The sequence below is a fragment of the Pinus tabuliformis genome, chromosome 8 (genome assembly GCF_031772625.1).
Source record: "Pinus tabuliformis cultivar Carrire ecotype Pingquan chromosome 8, CPIR1, whole genome shotgun sequence".
Classification (NCBI taxonomy): Eukaryota; Viridiplantae; Streptophyta; class Pinopsida; order Pinales; family Pinaceae; genus Pinus; species Pinus tabuliformis.
In genome coordinates, this window is record NC_142294.1 from 52,431,474 (window position 1) to 52,459,016 (window position 27,543).

Here is a 27,543-nt window from a genome sequence, read left to right on the forward strand (position 1 = left end):
GGGGAGGGGTATTTATACAGAATTTGGGGTTTATACACCATGGTGTTAATAATATTAGGGGGAAGGGTAATATAGGGGATTTACATAGTAGAATTAGAGTTAATATGGATGAGATAGTGAAATGAGGGGGAAACCACTAAGTTTATTTGAAACTTACTTAGTTTAAAGAGTAGATCAAAATGAAAAGATTTTTAGACAAGAAATGTGGCTTTTAAAGGCTTAAGAACCACCATGAAATCACAATTTCTTCCATGAATCTCAGCTGATGAGGGGATGTTAGAAATGAAATGGGAGGGGAAGGAGGGAGTTTAGTCATGCTTCCTGCTGCAACTTGATGAAGAAGAACACCTTGTCATTTGATTGGCTTTGCTTTGATAAACACAGTTACCACACCTGTAATGGTAAAGACAACCTTTCTGCAACCCCAACTACTTACCCAGCTAGCCTAGCATTTTTTATTTCTTCTTGGAGGGTGCACTTGGACTTGCAGACCCTTACTTGCCTTTTCTTTTCTCTGGCTTCTTCTTTTGTTTTTCTATCTACTTCTACCCTTATTTCTTCCAAGGTCCCAGATTAAGCTGTTGGGAGCCTTTTCTTCTCTACCTGAACTACTTGTCTGCCAAGATTAAACAGTTTGGACAGACTCCTTTCTCTATTCTACAACTGCAAATTTAAAACATGGAATGATCCAGATTAGGCTGTTGAATCATCCATCACAATTTGAAGCTCATACCAAGCTATAAACATAGATTGCGTTTCTCTTGGAAATATGTGATCTTTGAGTCATCAAAGCAGAACAAATTTGGACCTTCCATAACCAATCATGAAATATGAAACCTATTGGTATAGGTAGCCAACAGTGGCTCCACATGGGGATGGTTTTTCTTTTGAAAGACCAAGAACAGCAGGTCAGATTGCCTTGCTCCATGGCTGCCCATATCATCCTTGAAGTTTGCTTGCTTTGAAGTGCCAAATTCTGTGCTTCCCTTCTTGGTAGACCTCTGATTCTATTTACCTTTTGCTGGTTAGTCAATAGCTTGGAAAGCTGCATTTTTACAATCTAAACAGAAAATAATATGTACATCTGCATATATACAAGGGAACCTCAGGTTGCACTCATGGGAAATAGTCAAAATAGTGCTTCAGCATCCTGCCATTGACAGGACCTTCATCCAAGTCAACTTCAGTTAGGCTTTTTAGGAAGTAAGTGTTATTACCTTGCACTGCTTGGACAGCAAATGGTCCTCTCCATAAGGAATCAAATTTTCCATGTTTTCCTTTCTCTTCTCTTCTTGCATCCCACTTGAGGACTTTATCACCAATACTGAAATCTTCTGCTTTGGTTCTTCTGTCAAAGGCTTTCTTTAGTTTTTCTTGTAATACCTGAACTCTGCTAAAAACTTGATCTCTGGTTTGCTGCATACATATGATTTGATTTATCCTTCTTTGCATATCATTTGGCTCAGCTTGGCTTTCTTGAAGAAGTTTCATGACAGGCACTCCTAGTGAAGAGGGGAACTTGGCCTCTAATCCATAAACCAACTCATATGGGCTGGTCCCAATTGATCTTTTGGTTGTTAGTCTATCTGCCCATAAGGCATTGACTAGTTTTTTGTGCCAGTTCTTTTTGTTCTCTTCAAGTACCTTCTTTATAATGTTTACAAGGCTTTTATTTGATGATTCAGCAAGGCCATTTCCTTGGGGATAATATGCAGTAGAATGGCCCAAAGTAATATGAAACTTATGGCAAAAGTTCACCATTTTCTTGGATCTAAAAGCAGCAGCATTGTCTGTAATAATTTTATCAGGGCAGCCAAACCTAGCCAGTATGTTGTTCTCCAAGAACTGAATGATTACTGAATCATTTGCTTGTCTGCATGGGGCAGCTTCAATCCACTTAGTGAAGTAGTCTGTGGCTGTTAAGATCCATCTATGTTGGCCTGAAGATGAGGGATGAATTTCCCCAATGAAGTCTAGGCCCCATTGTTGAAAAGGTCTCTCTGTTGCAATAGGCCTCAAGGGAAGTGGCAGCAGCTGTCTTTTTCCCTCAAAGACTTGACATTTATGACATGAGGTAGTGAATTTCTTAACATCAGAGAACATGGTGGGCCAGTAGTAACCAGCCCTTAGTATCTTATCCACAGTGGACTTCCAGTACAAGTGTCCACCACAGTCTCCTGCATGAAACTCCTGCATGATATTGTTAGTTTCCTTTTCAATTAAACAGTGCAGCAATATCCCTTCATGGTTTTTCCACAGTAAATTGCCATCCATCACACAAAATCTTGATGTTTTCATTTTTAAGAACCTACACTTAGTTTTGGACAGTCCTGGGGGAGCACACAGGTTTTGTAACACATAACAGATATCCGAATACCAGGGGGATTGTTCAAAGGCTGCATTGATCTTTGGAGTCGCCAGCTCTGTTTCACTGTCCAGCTGATTGATGTCTAAGGCTTGAAAATTTGTTTCTGTCATTAATTTGGCCAAGCCTTGCCCTTTTATTAGTTTTGTAGGTTTTATCTCAATGTCAAATTCCAAGATACTGGCAATCCATTTTCCTCTTCTGCCTTCTAAGTTTTCTTGGGTGAGAATGTCTTTGACAATAGGACTTGGCACATATGCTTTCACATGGGAGTAAAGGATATAAATCCTAAAGTCTTTGATTGCTTTGACTAAAGCATAGGCTTGTTTTTCCATGATTTGATACTTCAAAGGTGCATCCCTAAGAGCTTTGCTAAAGAAAGCAATTGGCTTCTCATTTCCTTGGTCATCCTTTTGTAATAAAACAGCTGCAATGGTATGTTGGGAAGCAAAAGAGAAAATGATAAATTCTCTGTCAAACTGAGGGTTGGTTAAGACTGGGGTTTGGGTGAGGGCCAATTTTATGCCTTCAAATGCTTGATTGGCTTCAACAGTCCACTTTACTTTTGAATCCTTTTTCAGCATGTTGTTTAATAATCTGGTTAGCTCTGCTAGGTTTGGGATAAACCTTCTTAAGAAATTAATTTTTCCCAAGAATCCTTGCAATTCTTTGACATTTCTTGGATGAGGCATTTGCAGGATAGCTTGTATCCTATCTGGGTCAATTCTAATGCCATCTTTTGAGATGATGTGTCCTAAGAGCTTGCCTTCTTCTAAACCAAAGAGGGATTTCTTAGGGTTCAAGGAGATGCCATATTTTCTGCATTTTAGGAAGATCTGTCTTCGATGTTTTATATGTTCTTGGTCTGATTTTGAAAAAGGTGTTAGGTCATCTAAATAAATGACTAAAAAGTCATGAATTTCCTTGGCAAAAGCTATATCCATTGCTCTTTGAAATGTTGCTCCTGCATTTTTCAAGCCAAAAGGCATCTTTACATATTTGAAAGTTCCCCATGGGGTTGTAAATGCTGTTTTGTCCTGATCATCAGGGTGAACTAAGATCTGGTTGAAACCTGAAAATCCATCCAGTAATGAGATCCTTGAGGCCCCTACCACTCTTTGGAGAATGTGATCCATCTTGGGTAATGGGTAGTTATCCTTTAAGGATACCTGGTTTAGATTCCTTAAGTCCACACACAGCCTGATCTCACCTGTCTTCTTTCTTGTAGGGACTAAGTTGGAAATCCATTCAGAAAATCTGATTGGTGCTATGATGCCTGCTTTGAACATTTTATGTACCTCTTGTTCCATTGCTGGTAGAAGCATAGGATTGATTCTCCTTAGTTTTTGTTTAAAGGGCTTTTGATCAGGTTTGAGAGGGATGGTGTGTTGGATTACAGAGGTGTCATAGGACTTTAGGTCCTCATAGCTCCATGCAAAAACATCCTGGAACTCTTTGAAGAGGTCAATGTATTTTGGCTTTTGGTCCGGAGGTAAGGAAGCCGATAATTTAATTATCTTGGGTTTGTCAATTGTACCTATGTTGCACTCTTCAATGGCTGCATTCAGGGGCTGCATTTTAGGCTTCCTGGGAATATCATTTGAATCAAAGATGTCTTCTAGTGGGGTTAAACCTGTTGGTAGAAAATTGTCTTTTAGCTCAATGATTTCAGTTTCAGCACTGGACACCCCCTCTTCCCAGTCAACTTGTTGAATTTGCTGGATGCTTTCTGTATTGAAAATAGTTGGATTGAGCATTTGTTTTGCAGTTCTAGGTGACATTGGCTGAGCAGTCTGTTGAAAATGTATTTGTGATGGACTTGCTCCATCAAGCATTTGTGATTGACTTGCTGTCTCATTGTCAATATTTAATCCTGCAAATTCTTGCTGTAGAGTTAAAAAATGGTTTATTTGCTTGTCATCCTCAAATACTTGCCAATCATTGATGTTGTTAGGTATGGAAGGTCTGTGTTTTACCTCAGCTGTGAAAAAATGGTGGGGCTCAAAGGGCAACTTGCAGGTACTTGCAAAGGTGGCTAAACTATGAGCATGTAGATTTTGGGTTCTGGGAATTTTAGTAATTTGGAATTCGGAGAAAAAGTTTAGTACCTCAGCAACAGCAGACCTATAAGTCCTTAGTCTTTTGTCATTGGTGACAAAGTTTCCTTTCACTTGTTGGATAACTAAATCTGAATCTCCCATGATTGAAACCCTGGCAGCTTGTAAGAATTTTGCCAATTTGAGTCCTAGTAAAAGAGCTTCATATTCTGCCATGTTATTAGTACATCTGAAATTCAATCTATAGGCTCTACCTTCTGCATGACTATTTTCTTTATTGTGTATCCAAACTCCAGCTCCTGCCCCTAATTTGTTGACCGAGCCATCAAATTCAAGGAACCATAGCATATCTTGTTGGGATGGAGATTTTATGATTTGTTCATGGGCTGGTAATGTAAGTAGCAGTTGTGATTGTTTCTCTAGCTGGTCTTCTAGGACAGTTCCATCATTCAATTGGATGTTCTTGACAACTAATGCAGCAGCACTATCAAATGTTTGTTTGGCTGTTGTTTCATGAGTGATACTACTCTCCAATGCATCCCCCTCCTGTATGAATATCTTGGTTTCGACTTCACCTTTTGAGGGAGTAGTTGTATCATTGAAGAGAATGTATGAGTCTATGTCTGAATGGACAGCATATATAGGAAAATTTTGAGGTTTTTCTTCACTGCTGACCATGTACTTCATCAGTGTTTCTCTGTATAGTCTTTTTGGTTGCCCAAACACAGAGATGGTGGCATATGACATGTCTAATTGTAGGGAACCTTGGAGTTTGGCTCCCCATGATCTTGATAACAACATTCCATACTTAGGTGGGATATCAGCAACTACCACATCCATTAGGATTGTCTTGTTTGGGTATTGAACTAGAGACACACATAAGTCTTTTATGAGACCTAAGCACTTGACTTGGCTGGAGTCAAAGGAAAACAGATCCTTGTATGGTCTTGTTATGTCTAAATTCAATCTTTCCATGACTGCTTTTGGCATAAGATTGTGAGAGGCACCTGAGTCAAACATTGCATTATGTAATACTTTGTCATGAATATGTAAACTGACATAGAAAGGCAGCACCCCTGTGACTACTGTTTTTCCATCTACTTCTGGGCCAAAAAGGAGTTCTGGGGTGTCATCCAGTACATTGACATCATCTTTGTTGCTAGTGAGTTGTAGGGACCTTTTGATTTGTAATTTATAGCCGTCATGCTTGGCTAATTCCGAGAGAGGAATAGCTATTTTTATTTTGCTAATTTCTGTTTCAAGATCAAAAGGTTTTTCAGACTGGGTTTTGGGGTTATAGGTGACAGTTCTCTCCCTGTTCATTACATCTTCTTCTTGATTTCTATTTTGTCTTTGGGATTTATCCTTGTTAGTTGTTTCTTGAGGAGTAATATTTGAATTAGGATGAGAGGATGAAGTGTCCAAAGACTGCTGTCTTGAGGACAGTGGTTCAATGATTTCTTCAACAATCACTTCTTTGGTAGGTAAGTTTAGTTGGTCACTAGGTTCTGTGACTATAACTTTTTCGGGCTGCTGATTAACCTTTTTCTTTTCAGGCTGGTTGATGTTCACAGTTCTGCTCCTCAGCTTGTATTGTTTATGGACTTCATAAACAGCAGTGTCATAGCCTTGTTTAAAGTCAAAGGATTCACCTGATTTAGTTTGGAACAGTTTTATTTCCTCATCCTCATGATCTTCTTGTGTTAAGAAAACTTGACTTTCACCGTCTAGCCCTATCAAATTAATCTCAGGATCTTCATTTGGCTCAGTCAATGTGGAAGTTTCAGCATAGTTTTCCTGAAATGGGATAATAGGAACAGTGGGTACCACAGGGGTAACAGGTGAAGTTGAACCTGAATGATGGTCGAAGGGGATATGTGCAGTGAATGAGGATGAGGGAGGAGGACTTTGAGATGTGGATGGTGAACTAGGAGAACTTGGGACAGACCTAAAGAGGACTTTAAGTGGAGTAGAAAGGTTGGGAAAATCTGCAACTGAGGTCAAAACAGCAGGCTGATCCTGTTTTTGTTGCTTTCTGGTGTTTCTAGGGATGGTATTTGGATTATCAACAATGATGGGTGGATTTGGGTCAGGATTAGCCCTAGTATGTCGAGGATTTTTCTTAGGAGCCAGTTTCTAACTGTTTTTCAGGACTTTTATAGGAAGTTTTTATATATGCAAGGACTGGATGAAGATTTTGGAATGGCTATATATGTTTCAAAGCTAAGATGAAGATTCCCTAACTAGCTCTTCCCTAAAACTGTCACTGTGGTACAGAAACTGTTCTAAGGCCTCTTGGCTGGTTTCAGGCTTGATGGTAGCCTTGGAAGATAGATAGTAATCGAAAAATCCTAAGAAGTCCCCAGTGGAGTCGCCATTTATGTTAACACCCAGGTTGTTCCCTATGACTCCCAAGGGAATACGGCCGGGGTAACCACTAACCAGTCTTTGGATCACAGTTTCTAGCCAAACTGTAATCAGAGAGGGCTCTCTCTTTATGATTTGTCTCTGTTCTGTTGGTGTTTTAGGCTAGCTGTTAAGTTCAAATTTGGTTTATTTGTTTGGTTGGAAAAAGTTTCAGTCAAAACTTGCATGCTCTTATCAAATCTTATATAACATTGGGCAATGGAGTCAGAGGTCCTTTGGTTTGGTGTGTTGTGTTGATCCTGTAATGAAAACTGCAGAGCGGGCTAATTGTCTGGGAAATAACGCTTTGAATTTGAGCTGAGGTGTGATATGTTCAGGATAAGAAAGGCACTTAAGGATCTTTCTATAAACTGATATGAATGAAAGTAATTGTTACCTGGAAGCATTGAAGAATTTCTAGATAATAGTCACAACATGGAATTAAATATAACATGAGCATTTAAGAATTCATGTCCGTTTTAATCCTGAAGAAAACATTTACAGCAATCTCAGATTGAGCACAGGGTGTGAATAACATGTCCTGAACTATTCTTTTTCTTTATTGCTAGATATGATGAAAACGTGAAAATGAAATAACATAGGGAAACAGAACAGAGTTTAAAGAAAACATATCATTCCACCAGACAACACAGGGATTCTGCAACAGCACTTAGATCATCAACAATACACCAGAGTTCCAGGAAATCACTGAGCTGAAATTGCTCTTTGTATTACACTTTTCTGAAAGTACAGAGTATACATGCCTCAGAGTAAAAATTACCAACCCCTTATGCGTTACTAAGGGGAGTATATATACAAAAATTTACATCAAAATATCAATGAAGATGAGTTATTGCCTCATTCATGATATGCTAATCTCAAAAATTTAGTAGCTGAAGGAGTGAATGTAGCAGTAACTCCTTTTTGCTTTAGCTGTCAGAAGTCAGAAGATATTTTGGTCTTTATGGCTGCTAAAGTCGGCCGAAAATGCGCTGTTTGATTTTGGCACAGCTGTCATGTATGTGAGATAAGTCACCTTTTAAGTTGTTTTGATTGTTGATATTTGTCTTGTCATTTGTCTTGTAGTGACCTGGAGGTGGCAGTGACAAAACAGCTGGAGCTACCGTGGCAGAATTTGAAGCATTGCTTGCCACCAATCCTCCTTAGGCATTTGATGTCTCCGAATTTTTATTAGAGTCTCATCGGCCTCTGTATACCGCCAAAAGTTAGGAGGAGTTTCAAACAAATGATTTGCCTCACTTTCAATAAAAAATAGGCCTTCAAGTTTAGTGTACAAGCTCTGTGCTGTTGGAGGCCCTGTTTCCTCAGGAGTACTGCCAGATGCAGTGATTTGATTTTCAATGTAAGTAGCCATCCTGTTGGTGAATTGATCTCTGGTAATCAATTTCCCTGTGCTGTTCAGCAGGCCAGGCAATCCCCTTGCTTGCAGCATTCCCATTTTGAGTTTATACTCCTCCACCTCAGCCTGTATTTCATAGCATTTTCTTTCTACAGTCTGTACATAACTTCTGAGAGTTAGCACCTTTTTAGCTGTGAGGATGGCCTCTGTTCTGTTGACGATGCCAATGGCTGCCAGCTCCTCTTTGTCTTGCCTGTTCAAAAAATCTATCAGTTGGTTTGCCTGCTCAGGTCTGTTTCCTAGCACTGTTTTGGCCCTCTGGATTTCTGTCTGTGCTTGGCCAACTAAATCCATGTACTCATGGATTGTTTTGATGGATTTCCATTGTTTGGTGATAGCTTGGGTGATCTTACCCCATAGAATTCTTTTTATGTCAGCCATGGCACTGTCCAGATTGAGCTCCTTCTCCAGGGCCTTTATTTTATCCTTTAGGGCCTTTATTTCTCTGCCCTGTTCTGCTACAGTTACCTTTGATTTATCATATTTGGCATCCAGTTCTGCCAATCTCTCCTTTGCTTTCTTTATCTCATCTGCCTGGAGCTCCATAGCCTTGACCGCTTTGGTCAATTCTTCTACACTTGGGTGGGCATCTGGAGCCGCTGTTGTACCTGCTGCTTCTGTTGTGGGGTCCAGTGGTGCCCCTGTGGTTGTTGCTGTTGTCGAGGTTGTTGGAGGAGCTTGGGATGTAGATTCTCCCTGTTTGTCCTGTAGAGCTTCTTCAAGCTCTTTTTCCAATTCTTTGATCCTCTGATCCTGCAGTATTAGGAGGTCAAGTTGTTCATCGACCTACTTTTCCTTTTGTAGTTCTGCTGTCTGAGGGTGTTCTGTGGGTGACAGCTTTAACCTCTTCTTTAGTGCATTGAGGTCATCCTCCTTTTTCTTCATAAGGGCCCTTACACCCTTTGGATCCTTAGGATCATGTCCTAGGTCTATGATAATGTCCTCCAAAGATTTTATTCTGTTATCTTTGGCCAGGGAGGACATTCTCTCAAAATCCAACTGAGTGTTGGTATTTTTGAGTGACTCCTTTAGTTCATGTGCCACAGTTGTATTCTCCACCAAGGTCGCATAGACCATTTCTCCAGTCTGTTTGTGGAGTTCAATTTGATCCAGGGGGTGGATGTCCTTTGCCCTTACCTCCACCCTTGTCTTCACATAGTCTGCAGCTGATTTCGGCTGTGGTACTGTGGGCCTGAAATGACTTAATATCATTTTCTCTTCTTTAATGTCATAGACAGACATTAATCTTTCTTGCTGGGCTGGTGTAGCATTCATAAATTGTTTGTACACCTCCACCCTCAGTAACTCATTGGCTGCCTTGATTTGCTTGAAAGAAGCCTTAGTGCTTTTAGGCTTCTTGCTTCGCTGAGAAGAGGATGATACCTCCAAACCAAGTTGCAGGCTTTGTTCCTGTTGGAATGAGCTGGTACCAGTGTGTTGGCTTGCTTCCTTGTCTTTCCTTGAACTGTCAAGGAATTCCTCAGTGATGTCTTCAACTTCTGGGGAGTCAGCCCTTTGCCTTTTGGCCTCTGGCTGATGGGAGGATCCACTGATAGGAGTGGACTCTTCTCTGTCTCTCTTAGTACCCCTCTCCTCATGGGCTGGGGTCTGCAAAATTGGTGCTATTGGTGGCTCCGTTTGTGGAGGAGGAGTTTGATCTTGCTGCTGTTCTGTTTGCTCCTCTCTCTGCAGCTCATTTTGCTGTCCAGTTTGCTGCTCAGTTGAAGGGGCAGCCTTGTCTTTCACTGCCTCCTCTTCAGCACCCATTATTCCTTTTCCTTTGTCTAATCCTGGTGCTGTTGTAGAAGATGCTTGTGTGATTGGTGCAGTCCTTGAGGTCGAGGTCCCTTCTCCTGCTGAATGAGGCGGTTTGAAGGGTACCTGCTGCACAGAGTCTATGTCAAGAGTCTTTTCTAATTCCTTGACATTCTTTATCATCACTTCTTCTTCAGTTAATTTGTCAATTATAGAATCCTGTAGCCATTCCTGCTGGTTGGCATATTTTTCAATATGGGGATAACTGCAGTGCTTAATGCCAACTAGTCTGTATTTCACTCTTCTAGCAGAAATGAAACCTTCAGGGTCATAAGGGACCCATCGAAAGCTATATGACAGCTGGTATTTGTCTTTGAGGATCTGGTGAGCCTCTTCCCAACCTTCCTTTTTATTCATGATGAAAGGGCCCAGCTGATGTTTGAACTTGAGGTGAGCTTTCTTTTTGGAGCTGTGGAAGTGGGTTAGGTCAGACTGAATCAGCTGCCTATAATATTCAAGGGCAAATATTCTCATAGGCACATACTTTGGGAGCCTGAATGGACAAAGCTCACAGCCATACACTCTGATGACAATATGATTCTCATATAGGTACCAGTCACCTATTTTGGATTTCTTGGACAGCTGCAAGGCTTTCTGTATTTCAGTTGACATTCTGGGAGGAGGAGCCCTCATTAATAAGCAGGAGACCGGGTATACAAACTGGTCAATAAACTCAGAATAGGAATAAGGTGACTTGTGGACCGGGTGATAGACAGATGTCCAGAATATGACAGATCTTCTTTCCCCTCTATAATCCAGCTTTTTAATGTAGCATGGAAAGACCTGGGACTGATAATACATGAAAAGATGATAGATGTAAGAGGAGTACTTGAACACACCCTGTCTGTCCACTTTGCTCAATTGGTCATGAATTTTGTTGGCTATGAACTTGGCAAAGTTGAACTTACGAGCAGGGGGTTGGCCTGGACTATAAACAGACAACAAAACCAGCATTGTCCCATCCACATACTCACTGGTTCTGTACCCCAACACATAAGAGATCATATCTAGTAGCAGTCTGCCTGTGTCTGTAAAGGAGACATCCATGTAGGGAGGTGGCCCTGCAGGCTGGCATTGAGGCTTCATGAATGTCCTGGTGACATTCTGCAGCTCCTCACTAGTCATTTTGGCAGCAGCATCCAGCAGATAATTCATGGAAAAGGGGAAAAGCAGCTCAGTCTCGTCAAAGTGAAGCATTTTATTAATGGATTCAGGATTGATGTGAAAGAGAATGCTCCCAGATGGAGACTTAATGGCTCTTTGCTGCACATCATAATTTTCAGCACATAGACGCACAATCTGAGGGAAAACATTGACAGAGGGGAGGCAGTAGTAAGGAAGGTTGGACTCCCATATCCCATAGGTGTCCTTGCCATTCAGGTAGTCTTCTCTCAACTGTCTGAAGGTCTGCAGGAAATCCCTGTTACCCACAAAGTCTTCAATTAGGGAGTCCCTGTCAACAAGGGGCAAGGCCTCCAGGTCCTTGTTTGGTGGATTTAAAGGAGTGACATTTAGAGTTGTAGGTGCAAGGGCAGCCATTTGTATAATCTGGTTCTGAATAGTGTAATTGCAGTGGCTTGCTAGGCTCCTCAGAGTTCAGTAACAGCCTCAATGTTGACAATGCTTGAACTTTTATTCACAGTGAAGAAGGCTAGCCTGTTTCTGCAGGTTTTAATCAATTCTCAGGGACTGTGAATTGTTAGGAATGATGTGCAGAGGGTGTGCAGGATTTGGTTTGCAGCTGGCCTGTACTTGGAAAAAGGGAACAATGCCAAGTACCTTGAGGACAATTTTATTGTTCTGATCCGTGGAATGACTGTTTCAATGTCAAATTGTAGTTCAGGGGCAATGCAGGTTGCTTTAGTTAACTCTCAAGCAGCAGACAGAGTTAAATTTAGGATTTTGACCGGTTTTTTAATGGTGAATTTTAGCAGAGAAATGGTATGTATGGGCAAAGCATGGGATTCACGGTGAATACCTGAATAAATCGTTCGACAAGCCTGCGGGCTGAGCTATTGAAGACTTTGTAGCAGCTGATGGATGAGTTGACACGATCAAATTTCGACTTTGGAGACCCGGAAGTACGTTGGTGGTGAGGGAGCAACAGGAGTTTTGTGCAAATTAGCTCCAAAAATGGAAAAAAACGGCTATCTTGGGCGTTTATAATGACTAATTTGGCAAAAATACGTATTTAGCGCCTTCCCGCCAATGACGTCAGCATGACGTCACGGCGGGCCCGGGTACGGGTGACGTGGACGCTGAGCTGGAGGCCAGCGTGCCCGGACGAGGTGGCAGGCGGATGTGGCGGCAGGGTTGCATGGAGGGTGACGAGCGCGGGGGTGGGCGGAAGGGAGGTGACGTCAGAAGGGCGTCATGGTGACGTGTGCGGAATGGGTGGTAACGGGGAGGGGGTAAGCGGTTTCCCCGCACCGCCTTTGGCAATAAGTGGTATCGGGGAGGGGGGCTCCGAACAGCCCCAACGTTTGACACGCGTCTTGGGTACGGACCCTGATACCGCTGTTCCCCGGACGCTAAAGGGCGGCAGATCCAGATCTGTAAATGCCCGCCCACCGTTGGATCGTGGGTGGCAGAGGATCTACGGCTGGCGGGCCCTCCGACGGATCGAGCAGGTTGGGGGGGGGGGGGGGTCCCGCCAGTCTATTAAAATATTGAGTTAAATATTTCGGGCGGGGAACCTTGGGATAGTGGGTTTTTATGGGTTTTTCAGGATTTCTTGGGTTTTTCCATAGTTTCAAAAGGGGTTATGGGTAGGAAGGGGTTTTTATAGGGTCTTTCTCTGCAGATGGGGGTTTAATGAGTGGAATCATTTGAAAGAAAGGGGGGGGGGGAGATGAGGTATAGGTTCATCCAAGTGGCCAGATGTCACTTTGATCCCTGACATAGGACTTATTGGCTATAATGCCAAGGGGAGGGGTATTTATACAGAATTTGGGGTTTATACACCATGGTGTTAATAATATTAGGGGGAAGGGTAATATAGGGGATTTACATAGTAGAATTAGAGTTAATATGGATGAGATAGTGAAATGAGGGGGAAACCACTAAGTTTATTTGAAACTTACTTAGTTTAAAGAGTAGATCAAAATGAAAAGATTTTTAGACAAGAAATGTGGCTTTTAAAGGCTTAAGAACCACCATGAAATCACAATTTCTTCCATGAATCTCCGCTGATGAAGGGATGTTAGAAATGAAATGGGAGGGGAAGGAGGGAGTTTAGTCATGCTTCCTACTGCAACTTGATGAAGAAGAACACCTTGTCATTTGATTGGCTTTGCTTTGATAAACACAGTTACCACACCTGTAATGGTAAAGACAACCTTTCTGCAACCCCAACTACTTACCCAGCTAGCCTAGCATTTTTTATTTCTTCTTGGAGGGTGCACTTGGACTTGCAGACCCTTACTTGCCTTTTCTTTTCTCTGGCTTCTTCTTTTGTTTTTCTATCTACTTATACCCTTATTTCTTCCAAGGTCCCAGATTAAACTGTTGGGAGCCTTTCTTCTCTACTTGAACTACTTGTCTGCCAAGATTAAACAGTTTGGACAGACTCCTTTCTCTATTCTACAACTGCAAATTTAAACCATGGAATGATCCAGATTAGGCTGTTGAATCATCCATCACAATTTGAAGCTCATACCAAGCTATAAACATAGATTGCGTTTCTCTTGGAAATATGTGATCTTTGAGTCATCAAAGCAGAACAAATTTGGACCTTCCATAACCAATCATGAAATATGAAACTTATTGGTATAGGTAGCCAACAGGTCAAACTGTCCAAAAATTCAGTCTCCTGAAATTTCGCGCTCCTGAAATTTCAGACATGTGGAGAGAGAGAGGCCCAAAAATACGTACCCAATCAATGAGGAGAGAAAGAGAGAAGTGTGAAGATGAGTGTGTCCAAATGAGACTAAGTCACCTTCTATTTATATGCAACGTTGGGTATGAATAGATGTGACTGTTGGGCTTCTGAGTCTACATAAGTTTGTTGGCCGACCTTGACAATTTGACCATAATCAAAAATAAATTCATAACTTCATTTGTACATGTCAGAATCGGATGATCTTTTGATCAATCCTATACCTCTCGGAGAGAGGAATCCAACAAAAATATCAACTATCATAAATAATATGACCCATGAGTTTGGCCCTAGTTGCCAATTTTAACACCTACTCCCTTCACGGGATAGGTGGCATCGTCTCCAAGGATGATCTCCAAGTTTGTCTCCTTTTCTATCAGATTAGAGAGGGCTTCCTTGTATCCGGTGAAGTGCCTTGAGGCACCACTATCAATTAGACAATTTCCCAAAGTGTCCAGACTCCAGAGGAGAGGCAGTGGAGAGGGCCGATATAAGATAGTACTCTTTTTGCTTATTGTTAACAACATTTGATTCTTCATACCTGGAGTTCCTTGATTTCTTGGAGGGTCGACCATTTCCTTGATGTCCTACATTCCTTTTTCCTTTGCCATTGGACATGCCATTCCTTTGATCGTTGTTGTTGAAGTTGCCCCTGGAATGATTGTGATCATCATCATGCGATGTGTCCCTTCTATTTGGACACTCCCTTGCATAGTGGCCAAACTTATAGCAAAAAAAGCACATGCCCTTCCTTCCTCCCTTAGATCTAGGCTTTCCATGCAAATGACATTAGACCCTGCATTATTTCTCCTTTTGGCATGAGCGGAGAATGCAGTGGGGTTACCTTTAGAAGGCATTTCTTGCTCCACCATTCTTGTTTCTTCTTGAATGCATTTCGACGTCAATTCTTCAAAGCTTGGAATTCAATCATTATTGAGGACGGTGGTTCTAAATACATACCACTTAGGTGGGAGTCCTCCAAGGGTAGTGTGTGTAAGTCCCCTGTTCAAGAGTAGATCATTCTTGATCTCAGTAATCCTCAAGAAATAGGATTGAATATCCTTGTCCTTACCCTTCTTAATATCCTTCAACTTATTCTTGAGAAATAGAATTTGATTAGCATTACTAACCTTGAACATGCCGACAAACCTGTTAATTTTAGGTATGTTCTATGCTTAGAGCAATTTATTTCAATTTTCATAGTTAGCTCAATATCTTTTCCAGATTAGCAATCACATCTGCATTAAAGTAAACTGCAGATAGAACATAAACATAAATAGCAGAAGACAAACCAAGACAAGAGGACACAAGATGTGGCGCTAGCCAGGGACAAACCCGAATGTGGGGAAACCCTTGATTAATTCTTCTTTTATGTTCTTCAATAGTTCAGCAGATAGAGAGAGATAGATATAGTACATTTACAACAGAAGTCAACACTTTGACTTTCTATATCTACATGAGATCAGTTGAAGACATGCTACTTCAACTGATTCTCCAAGGTGACTCCTTCACCTATCATAGTGTTGCATCTTGTCCACATGCTGCACCTCATTGTGCTGCACCATGTTGCACTTCATGTAGATGCTCTTGTCACTTTGCTGCTCCACTCATTGAGCTACTCTTATCACGGATCTGCATCTAATGTTGTACTCATTGTTGATCTGCACTCAATGCTGCACCATCACTGATCTGTACTCAATGACTGCTATGCTATACTTGATTATCAGTTGCACTTGTCACTGTGTTTCACCCAATCATACACTCAAGGCATACTCAATACATCATCATGCTGCAATACCTTGTTGCTACATCATGCTGCTGTTATACTTCTGTTGCTTCATCATACTGCAATATGTATATCAGCCTTCGCTGCTTGCTATGGCTTGCAGCCTAGCAAAGCAGCTAGGCTATAGTTCCAGATTCCTTCAAGCAGACCCAAACTAAACAATCCTTCTATTGTCATGTTGTCACCTACAACAATCTGAATTTATATTGTGAATAAGTGCCATCTTTTGTTGCGGATAAGGAGATTCTTCATTTGCTGCGTATAGGGTTTCTTTGTTGTGGAATGAGTGACTCCTCTAATCAACGAATATGATCACTCTTTAGCTATGAATGAAGGCTCAAAGAATATGTTGATTTAGGGCATCTTAGGACAACGTATAATGGCCTCCTTGAACAGCGAATAAGGGTTGCGTAATAAGGACCTTTGGGACAACATATTAGGGACACCTTCATACTATGTATTAGTACTCCTCTTGACAGTTACAGGTCTCCTTTTTAACTGTAGCCAAATTTCCTTGTAAGACTTGACTGCGGCTAGGCATCATTATGACAGCAACTAGGTCCTTAGATGACAGCGGCTTAGATGGTGGCTAGATCCTTCCCTTGTTGTTGCGTATATACCTTCATGGATTGCGGCCTAGGGCAATCTTAAGTGATGCGGCTAGGAGACTGTGTTAAGATCTTTTTCATAGGTTCATCATTATGACAACGTTAGGCTACAGCCATGATTCCTTTAGGACAGAGCTTAGGTCTCTCTGTGTTTTGGGCATGACAACATTAGAAACCTTGTTCTATGACTGCATTAGGAGGTTTTAACGTTAGGGCTTTATTTCCATGCCAACGTAGGCTTCTTCCATGGCTGCATTTGGATCTCCTTTCTCTGCGGAATTAAGTCTCTTCTAGACTACGTATAAGTGCCTCCCCTTGCTGCATCAAATCATCATTGACTGCAGTCAAGGGCACCTTTAAATGCTACGGCTAGGGCACCCCTTAAATGCTACGGCTAGAAGTTTCCTCTAGTTGCATATAGAACCTTCATTACTGCGGCTAGGGCATCATCCTTACTTAGGCCAGCGTATACTCTAAGTGTCTCTCCTTTTCCAAAACCCAAAGACGTGGAGAGGAGGAGATCACATGAAGAGTGTGTGTGTATCAAATGACTTCAAGTCCTCTTCTATTTATACTAAAACGTAAAGGTTGAATAGACATCACTGTTGGGCTTCTAAGCCTACATAAGTTGCTGGCCGACTTGACAATTTGTCCATAATCAAAATAAATTCATATCTTCATAAATACTTATCGGAATCGGATGATCTTTAGATCAATCCTACACCTCTCGATGAGAGGGATCCAAGAAAAATATCAGCTGCCATAAATAAGATGACCCACATGGAGTTTGGCCCTAGTTGCCAATTTTAACACTCCCTCTCAACTAGGGAGAACTCCATCCACTGATCCATATGTCCGACTGTACTATCTCTGCCATCAGTGCCTTGCACTGCTCTACTCTGCTCTGATCTGTTGAGCTCTGCTCTGCTCTACTGAACCATGAAGAAGAAGAATTGATCGAGAATGTCTCATACCATTCTCTACTGACCCGAAGTCAATTTCATCTGAAGAGAGTGTGTCACATCACTCTTACTGACCCGAAGTCAATTTCATCTGAAGAGAGTGTGTCACATCACTCTTACTGACCCGAAGTCAGTTTTATTGATCCCAGATCAATATCACAAGAGAGTGTCTCAAACCACTCATACTGATCCCAGATCAATGGAGGTCATCCTAGCATAGGGAGTACGGTAGATACAACGATGCATCCATCGATAGAACTACTATGGTCCCTATCCTCATTTCCCTGCTCATTGATCAAATGAGAGGTACTTCCCATGAGTCCCAGATTGCATGGGTAGACCGTAGGATACCTCGACAGGAGAACGAATCATCCTGTCCACAAGAGAACAAATCATCCTATCAAGTGGATGCCACGAAGAACTAATCATCATGTTCCATAGTTGCCACGGGAGAACTAATCATCCCGGCCCACAAGAGAACTAATCATCTTGTTCCACAGTCGTCATAGGGTATCACAGAGGAAGGTTGAACCTGTCATCCTGTACATAGTGCACCACCAGGGGAGGGTGAGTCGCCCTGTGGTCGTATGTTGCTCCAGTAAGTACCACAAGCCCCCCAGAGCTCAATGTATGCAACATGCAGGACCTTTTTACAAAGGTCTCTCAACAACTCCAAGTCGTTCGGGAAAATCACAGATTTGATCTTTCCCCAGGGCTTTGACAAGATGCCTACGACCTGTACATCAGTCTCAATGCAATGGAGCCTCCTCGCTCATCGACTTACCATATCCCAAATAAGGCAGTATCTGATGTCTATCTGTTGGAGCAATCATCGAATATGGGATTCCTCAATAATCGAATCCCCCCTGGTTGTCACAGAGAATCACAGTGGTATTCATCATATGTACAAACAGCTCACTGAAGAGCTTACTCAACTAGGCAGCTTCATACGAGATCATACTCGTAGCTACGTATTCGGTCTCGGCGGTGCTTATAGCAACCGACTTCTGCTTCCTGCTCATCCATGATATCGAAGCAGAACCCAAAGGGAACCAGCGCTGAAAAGTGCTCTAGTGATCCTCCACACTGCCTGCCCAGTTAGTATTCAAATAATCATGCAGTTTCATATTTCCGGCAGTGTATCTCAATCTATGAGAAATTGTGCCCCGAAGATATCTCAGAAGATTCTTGGCACCAATCTAATGAGGCTCAACCAAATTTGAGCTCACCATGCTAACTGCAAAACATATGTCCGGACAGAAGTTCACCAAGAACATCAACACAAATGAGTTTATGAAACTCAAAGGCATTTCCCAAATCTGGTCCGACATCACTACCATATAACTTCTGAAAGTTAAGATCCTCGAGGTAGTCACAGGCTTGCAGTTTATCATTCCACATCCGGAATCCAACTCCCTCTTACTTCTGCAAATGAGAGGATCTGCACCTGTCAGAAATAGGTTGTCCTCATAAGGTGTCGGTATGAGAGGTTTATCATTCACAACCTTCGGGTAATGGTTTGGATCGGTTTCACTCCTAGTGAATCTCAGCTTCATCAGACAGCTATCAATCCTCTCATACTATGCCCGGGGTGTTTTGCTTCAAGCCATAGAGGGCTTTCTTCCACCTGTATACATGAGATTCCCAATCATGAATCTCAAACTCCTCGGGTTGTTCCAAACCTATGGACCTGTTGCATGAGGGGAATGGTCCCCTTATAAGATTTTCCTTCGGTACATCTCAGACATGTACCTTCATGCTCTTTTTGAATTTAGGCATCCCTATCACCATCTGTCTCACAGACCTCCGATGTTATCGCTGAGATGTGTCAACTGACATGGTCCCCAATGGACCATCCTGTAACTTGATACAACCCTGATCTCAAAAACATCTTTGAAAATTCTATTTTCAAACACGTACCTTTCCATCGATGAGTGCCACCCTGTAACCTTTGACTTCCAATACCGAAATGGACACCAGGTTCTTCTTGCGATTCGGTACATAAAAGAGATTCTGTAAATGAATCGAGTTATCCTCATTCAATTGAGGGGTAACATTCCCTACACCCTTTCCGGGATAGGTGGCATCGACTCCAAGTATAATCCCACGGTTGTTTCTGTCTCTACCAAATTCGAGCGAGCACCCTTTTATCCAATGAGGTGCCTTGAAGTACTACGATCAATAAGCCAGATTACCAAAGAATCTGAAGGAGAGGGAGAATACCAAATAATGCTTCTCTATCTTATCAAAAACAACATTTGATTCTTCATACCTGGGGTTCCTTGCTTTCTTTGAAGAGTCGGCCATTTCCTTGATGACCTGCATTACCTGTCATTCATTTGATCATTGAAGATGTCCCTGGAATGATTGTTATCTTCATCAAGAGATGTGTCTCTGCCATTCGGACACTCCTTCGCATAATGGCCGAACTTATTGCAACCAAGGCATCTACCTTTCCTTCCACCCTTAGATCCGGGCTTCCCAATGAAGTGACCTTTAGGTAGGACATCAAAAAGTTTCGATGCGCCATTCTGTTAATATTCTCTGCTTCGACTTCACCCTCGGTGAATTTTGAAGAGGGATGAGGAATCCATTGATCCTTTTGTCCTTTCCCAACTGTCTTCGGTGATTGCTCTTTCACTCTTGCTTGGGCATTGTCTTCTCCTCAGCTCTAATACCATGTTAATTTATGTTTATGTTCTATCTGCAGTTTACTTTAATGCTGATGTGATTGCTAATCTGGAAAAGAGATTGAGCTAACTGTGAAAATTGAAATAAATTGCTCTAAGCATAGAACATACCTAAAATGTCGTAGATCTCCTGAGGCCTTCAATTCGGAGATGTAGGCCACCAGATGGAATCCCTGAAAATCTTCTTTACTTTGACTTCAGCTCTATTGTACTTGGTCTTTGCAGCAGCCGGTGCATTTGAAGGAGGTTCAGGGATTTTACCCTGCACATAGTCCATCACTTCTTTTTCTTTCAAGGTCAAATCAAGAGACATCTTCCATCCAAGATAGTCAAATTTATCATAGAGCTTGTCTTCAGCCGAGAAGTAGGATTAAGAACCCATTGAAACTTTTGTCTTTGTCCAATTGTCTTTGGTGATTGCTCTTTCACTCTTGCTTGGGCTTTGTCTTCACCTCACCTCTGATACCATGTTAATTTTAGGCAGCAATGGTATGTTCTATGCTTTAGAGCAATTTTACTTCAATTTCTTTATTAGCCCAATATCAATATTCAGATTAGCAATCACATCAACATGATAGTAAAATGCAGATAAAACATAAACATAAACAGTAGAACACAAGCCAAGACAAGAGGACAAGAGATGTGGCACCAGCAACGGACAAACCCCAATGTGGGGAAACCCTTGATCAAATCTTCTTTTAGTTTTCAATAGTTCAACAGAAAGAGATAGTACAATTTACAAATTTGATAATTTATAACAGTAGCAAAAGAGCCCTAACCAGAAAAGTCAACGCTGGTCAATAGGGCAGATTTGACCCTCAGCAAATCAATCAACTTCAGTCAACTTCAGCCTTCAAACAGCAAGATAAAACAGCCCTCAAAACAGTCAAATTCAGCCCAGTCAAAGTCTGGTCAAACAGCCCACCTGTAGTCAATGTTGGTCTGCAGTCAACATTTAGCCTCGATTTCTGTGCCCAAAAATGCGGCCTACCCAAACATAGATAGCCCTCACAAAAATGCAGTCAAAGGAGGTCAACGCTTGGTCAAACTGTCCAGAAATTCAATCTCCTAAAATTTCTCTCTCTTGAAATTTCGGACATGTGGAAAGAGAGAGGCCCAGAAATCCGTACCCAATCAATGAGGGGAGAGAGAGAGAAGTGTGAAGATGAGTGTGTCCAAATGAGGCTAAGTCACATTCTATTTGTATGCAACGTTGAGGATGAATAGACGTGACTATTGGGCTTTTGAGCCTACATAAGTTTGTTGGTCGACCTTGACAATTTGACCATAATCAAAATAAATTTATAATTTCATTTGTACATGTCAGAATTGGATGATCTTAGATCAATCCTACACCTCTCGGAGAGAGGAATCCAAGAAAAATATCAGTTGTCATAAATAAGATGACCCATGTGGAGTTTGGCGCTAGTTGCCAATTTTAACAATAGGACAAGGCCACAATGTTGCAAATTAGCATCGCAGGTCAGGGCCGCAAACTAGGGCCACAAACTTACAAAGTCCATTAAAGCGAAGATAACCAAACTCTATTACAGCTCCTTACCACAGCTAGTTTAGGAGACGAACTCTGAATCTATGAATTGTGGGCAAATTAGGGTCTTCTACAATTACAAGCCAATAACAGAAGCACGTCGTGAAGCATTGGAGGGAGGAACAAGAATTCTTGATCTCTTTTGCACCTACAGTGAGTTGTTACAGTTTATTGTTTGCAATCAAGCTTAGACAGCAATTTATAAATAGCAAGAATTGAATATTGATCTTGAAATCAAGATTATGTTTTAGTGGCTGAAGCAATCTAATGTTTTCACTGGGGTTATCATCCCAACTTATTGTGTCGTTGAAAACTCATATCGTTGCTAGAGATATTTAATCCTATGGAAATCTTGTGTTATTTCAATACTATCCATTGTTGAATAAATAATATTGTTATAATCTATGAGATTTATTGTAACCCTAGTCAAACATAGGATCCTAAGGGCTAAAAATACCCTAAAACATTACACGAAGGAAAAAAGAGCAAAACATCTCACACTAGTGGAGGCCCATAGCATGATGTGTGGCAAGAAAAGAGGACATGAGAAACACCCTTGCTTAGAATGATACCATGTGGTGATAGAAGCACTTCTATGATCAAAAGGAGGTCTTTGGGTAAGGAGCATTTCACTCAAGGGTTGAGAAGAATGATAATTTGTTGCTTGAATAGTGTGTCTTCCCTCTAGAGGGGCATTTTCTTTAAGAGGGCATCTAAAAGCATGTTAGAGGATATTTTTGGGTATATTGCATTTGAGGCATGATTCACATATTTGGAGGAGCTACCTCAAGGGAGAGGTGGACACATGTCACTTTGTAATTGAATCAAACCCTAAAAAGCATGTTAAGACGAACACCCTAACTCTAGGGTTTCTAACTCTCTTTTATTACTGTTTTATTCATTGGGGCATGGTTGAAAGGTATAAAAAGAGAACTTCATTTGCAACAGGCATGGTTGGAAGATTGGGAGTAACCCTCCAAGCACTTAACTGAATATATTTCAAAGGATTGAAAAAAAGACAAGTTCAATGTGAGGTTTTATCATCTCTTTATTCTTTTCATGGATGATTAGGGTTTTTCAAGATTTGCTATGGGTTTGCTACTGAAATAATCTTGTAAAAGGGCAAGTTTAGCAAAAAAGAGGGGAGGGTTGATGTTGTTAAACCCTCCCTAATTTTTTATATAACCATGGATTATTGAAGGATTTTGCTACTATTGTTTTCTAGTTAGATTTGTTTCACTCCACTTTTGTGGGTTGTCTAAGCTAAGGAAAAAGGTTAGGTGAGACCTATTCAGTCCCTTTGATCTTGTTGTGAAATTAGATTTAAAGAAATAATGTAATACTTATTTTTCATTCAATAAGAAGGTTGTCCTACTTTGTCTACTAGCTTTTCATATTATGGTTGTCTCTATCTTATTCATGGTTGCACGTTATTACTTGAGTGTAATTTCATGGTTGTGACGGTGCATCTTGTTCAAGGGCTCTCCCCGAGTCTTGCATAATCCAAAAATTGGAGAAAGTTAAAAGATAGCTACAAAAAAGCAGCTTGAAATATAAAGAGAGTGCAAACTCTAAGAGAATAGAATAGAAATTCATTGAAGGAGACATGGTATTAGCACATTTGAGGAAGGACTGTATAACAAGCTGAAATTTAAAGAGATTGGGCCTTAAATTTTGGTGAAGTTTCAAATAATGCATGCAAGCTTGAATTAAGAAAAGGTTTGAACATCTTGTTTATTTTCAATCTGATTGAATTATAGGTCTCCTCACTCGTTCTCGACCATTAGCACCAGCAAGCCTTGACATCCTCTCTCTCTTTTTCTTAGTACCCATATTTTCTGGAATTTTCAGTTTCTAACATTTTTATTGTACTGGCACCTTATCATATAATCTCTTTTAGCTAGACATTTAGCATCTAACCTTAAGCTCATTCTTAAATCTTAATATATTGCTGCTTTTGCGTTGTTTTAGAAGATGCCTTGGCATTCGCATAATTGTACTTACATTAGATGTACTATTATAGCCCCAATTACCTAGTTTTGTAGCCATTCATTGGACAATAATAAAAGTATCTTATCTTAAAAACTGAGCATGGAGATGAGTTGCTGGTACAGAGAGAGTGAATTTTCCGGGCAATTTAAGATAAAACGACAACGAAAAGCTGCAGAAATTAATGGTGTAACAGTTCTGTGATTTGCTTGTCTACATGAATCACATAATACAAGTAGCCTAATAGATATGGTCTGATCAAATCTCTTTTTTAACTGTGTACTCTAACTGTGGTTGGCATCATAAACCGAAATTTGTAGCAGAGTTATTGTTTGTTTTCTCAGTCTACATCAGATGTCATAGTTCCAGTTAGAACAGCACATTAGGGAACAACAATCATGGCATCTTATATTTCTGCAGAGAGCTAAATCACTGTACCGATGGTTGTCTTCCTAACAACACGTGGGCAAAGCACATGCATAGAAACAATCAGAGAATGACATATGTCAAAACTGAACTATACGCAACAGCGAAACAAAACTAAGGGAGAAGAGCCAAATAAAACTTACCTTCCTGCTTTTTAAGAGGCGGAAATCAATCAAATCATCAGGTTGTGCATGTGAAACTTGAGCTCTGGCTTTACTCTCTTCTATTTCTCGGAACTGCTTGTCAGCAAGCATCTTCACAAAGCTCTCCCGACAAGATTGCAACCATACTTTCCTGAAGAAATCATCAGGACATGTAAGGATGCGTATGCAGAGACTAATCCGATCATAGGAATCGTCGTCAATTGGGTGTGGGAGAGCTGCAGATTGACCAAGTCGCAGCATAGAGACCATTATTAAAAGTGCTTCGGCAGCTGCCTTGTTCACTTCCACTCTAGAAGGTTGTACCTCTTCCAAACGAAGGATTAATTTAGTCAAACTACAGACAACCACAGCACCAAGAAAGAAATCTCCTGTTAAAAGGATTGATCTCAAATTTCCGGTATTGGCTGCAGATCCTGGAATTATAGCAGCACTCGAAACAGCAATTTCTGAAGCAGCACTCTGTGTTGCATAAGTTCCATCAGCAAGAATAGTAGGTCGCCTAGAAGAGACAGTTATGGAGTTTGCCGGTTGAGATTTGTTAGTTGCCGTACCCCTTGAATCAGTGGCATCCTCGGCCATTGTGTAAAATGGCAGTTCGCCGAGGCACTGCTTAATGGTCGATATACCACATTCCACTTCGGACAGAGAAAGGCAATATTCTCCAATAATCCAAAGTGCACATGAACAAACACGAGAAGATCGGATCTGATAGAAAGTGTCCAAAAGCCTTGTAATTATGGACACCCTGAGCTTAGGATTAGTTTGAATGATCTCTCGCACAAAGAGAACGACATCAATAGCAGAAGCAAGATTGCTATCCCCTAAGAATTCCATCAGCAAATGGACAACAGTACTTGCAACTTCAGGGAACTTAATGGCGCACGAGTGTATCGCCTGCACTAGCATTTGCCTGTACTCTCCATTCTTCTCCAATTCCATGCTCTGAGTCTTCACAACCTCTTTCTTCAGCGTCATGACAACCTCGTCAATATTCCTAGGAGTGATCAATTCCAGTGCTATATCAAGCGTCTTCCTCCGTATATCCAGATTCGGACTCGACAGTGCCCGGAGCACATCCATGATCATATCCACCATAACATCCCTATGCAACACCTTGAGCTCTTGCAACCGGTCCAACACAATGAGCTTCACATTGTTGTCGCTCTGCGACAGCAAGAGCTGGCAGTAGGTATTCGCCGCCGCCCGAATCGCAGTCGGGGCCGACGACAGACTCACCAGAGTTGACGCACACTCATACATGACCGCAGTCGATGACGAATTCATCAACGAAATAATGATCTTGATGTATTTCCCCTTCTCCGTTGGGTTAGATCGGCAGACCTTCCGGATCAGCTCCAGAACAACCATCTGGAGTAAATCTCCCCAGTTTGGCACAGCGTCGAGATTCCGTAGTAGGTAACCGATCGCACGCTCCTGGGAGCAATTGAACAGCATCAAGAACGCATTTCTTTTGGCGGATAGATCCTGCTCTGTCGACAGGGCCTTTTCTATCATCTCAGGCGCATCGACAAGCAGCTGTTCTCCCTGTGGCAGCTTGTAGATGGCCATCACTGCCAAAATAGCGTTCCGCCTAATGTAAGGATGGCGGTGCTCCAAATTAGCCAAAACAGAGGGTATGAGGGGCTCAATCAGCTCGCTCTCATTTAACCTAGACAGAAACCTAAGGGTTACCCCTCTGATGTACTCATTGGGGTGCTGGAGGTTGTTTCGGAGGTTTTGGCAGATGAGGATCATTTCTGGCAGGACCTTGCCCTTGGTGTCGGTTTTTTCAATGATCTCCAAATATAGCAGAAGTAATTTCTGTATGGTGTGGTCTTCTGAGGGGAGTACGTATCTGACTATGCTTATGAAAAGTTGCGGGAGACTATCGCCGTTCAAGAGAAGCATTATGGCCTTCTTGAGGGCGTCGATCTTGCGCTCGACGTCGTTGGCTTCCAGGGATTCTTTGATCTCATTCGCCATAGCCGGCGTCCCCTTGTCGAAGTGGATCAGCAGACTGCAGGATTTCTCCATCTTTTGGCCGTCGAGGGTTTCTAGAGTTTCGGCAGCAACAGATATGAAGTTCGGACGAGCCAGTCAGGGCGTGGACATAGTTCATTCGATGCGGAGTAGGCATGAACAGCAGAGCTCTGTATCAGGTCGGGCCGGGATTATATTTTTGGTTTTCGATAGCAGAAGATCCGAGCAAACGGGAATTGTGTTAGCAAATTTATTCACCTGGACCGCTTGACAATTGGCTTTTAAACCCGCCACATATTATTAAATTGGCAATTAAGATACATGGAGAAGAAATGAAATGAAATGATATTTTAAGGTGAATTATCTCGCTAAAAAGATAATGCCAAGAAATTGATGTTAACATGTTCTCATAACTTATTTTAAGGTGAATTATCTCGCTAAAAAGATAATGCCAAGAAATTGATGTTAACATGTTCTCATAACTTTTTTTGATGTCTTTGAATGCATCAGATTCCAAAATGAAATCTTTTTCCCATTCTACAGCCCGAGACGTGCAAAATGTACACACCCGTTCTTCCCAAGCTTCTTTAGGTTTTTTCCACCGTCCTATTTCACACCGAAGTTGATGTGAGTTGGTGCTTAATTGAGCAATAGGAACCTTTGCCCTCTACAAAATGCTATTAACTCTTTTTGTTGTAGATCACATGTAGGGTTGAATTCCTCAATGTAATATTTCTTCTTTCTACCCAACTCTTTTCCCCATACCTTTTTACGAAACTTCTCCATAACAAAATCCTTTAGCTCCTTGCTATTTGTGGGACAGGGATTGAGGTAGATATTCCATTTTTGCATCCATGTGTAGTTTTGTTTCATCCATGTTTTATTTCTTTCACTCATTCCTTCATTGAAGATAACTTTAGGCCATCTACCTGCTCTCATTTGTTCAATTCTTTTTAGATATCTTATGAGCCGCACCATAGCAATTACTTCAATGGAAGTTGCCCCTGTTTCACTCAACATTATCTCATAAGGTACTGAACATTTTATTTCGAACTTACTCATGATAAGTGTTTTTGGATTTTCTCAATTTGTTTCCATTTTGAGACGGGAGTGTTGCTAGCCCACAATTCACACCCATATAGCATCACTGGACAAACTAGGAGAGTCCAAAAAGCACTTTAATCGTTTTCCAATCCCAAAGCTTTGCCTGTCTACATCTGTTTTGAAGAGCATATAATGCTTTCCACCCTCCTAAAATTCTCTTCTTTTTGCAGTCCTCCCAATTGAGTTTGTTGTTGAAATCAATCCCAAGGTACTTGTACTCATTTACTTCTTCAATAATGTTGTCTTCAAAGAAGAAAGTATGATTGCATTGCTTCCTTTTACTAGAAAAAATAACTATTTTGGTCTTGCTAGTATTGACTTGCATCCCCACTGCTCTACAAAAAT

The 27,543-nt window shown here is 41.3% G+C and overlaps 1 protein-coding gene across 1 annotated transcript in view; it reads right to left on the reverse strand.

The window, feature by feature from the left end:
• Positions 1-26,378, reverse strand: part of LOC149234104 (coatomer subunit beta-1-like) — a 93,922-nt gene extending 67,544 nt beyond the window's left edge. The window contains exon 1 of the mRNA XM_089371747.1: positions 24,094-26,378. Within this exon, the coding sequence (XP_089227873.1) occupies positions 24,094-26,148 (2,055 nt within the window). The 5' untranslated portion in view covers positions 26,149-26,378. The remainder of the gene's footprint in view (positions 1-24,093) is intronic.
• Positions 26,379-27,543: the final 1,165 nt, after the last annotated feature.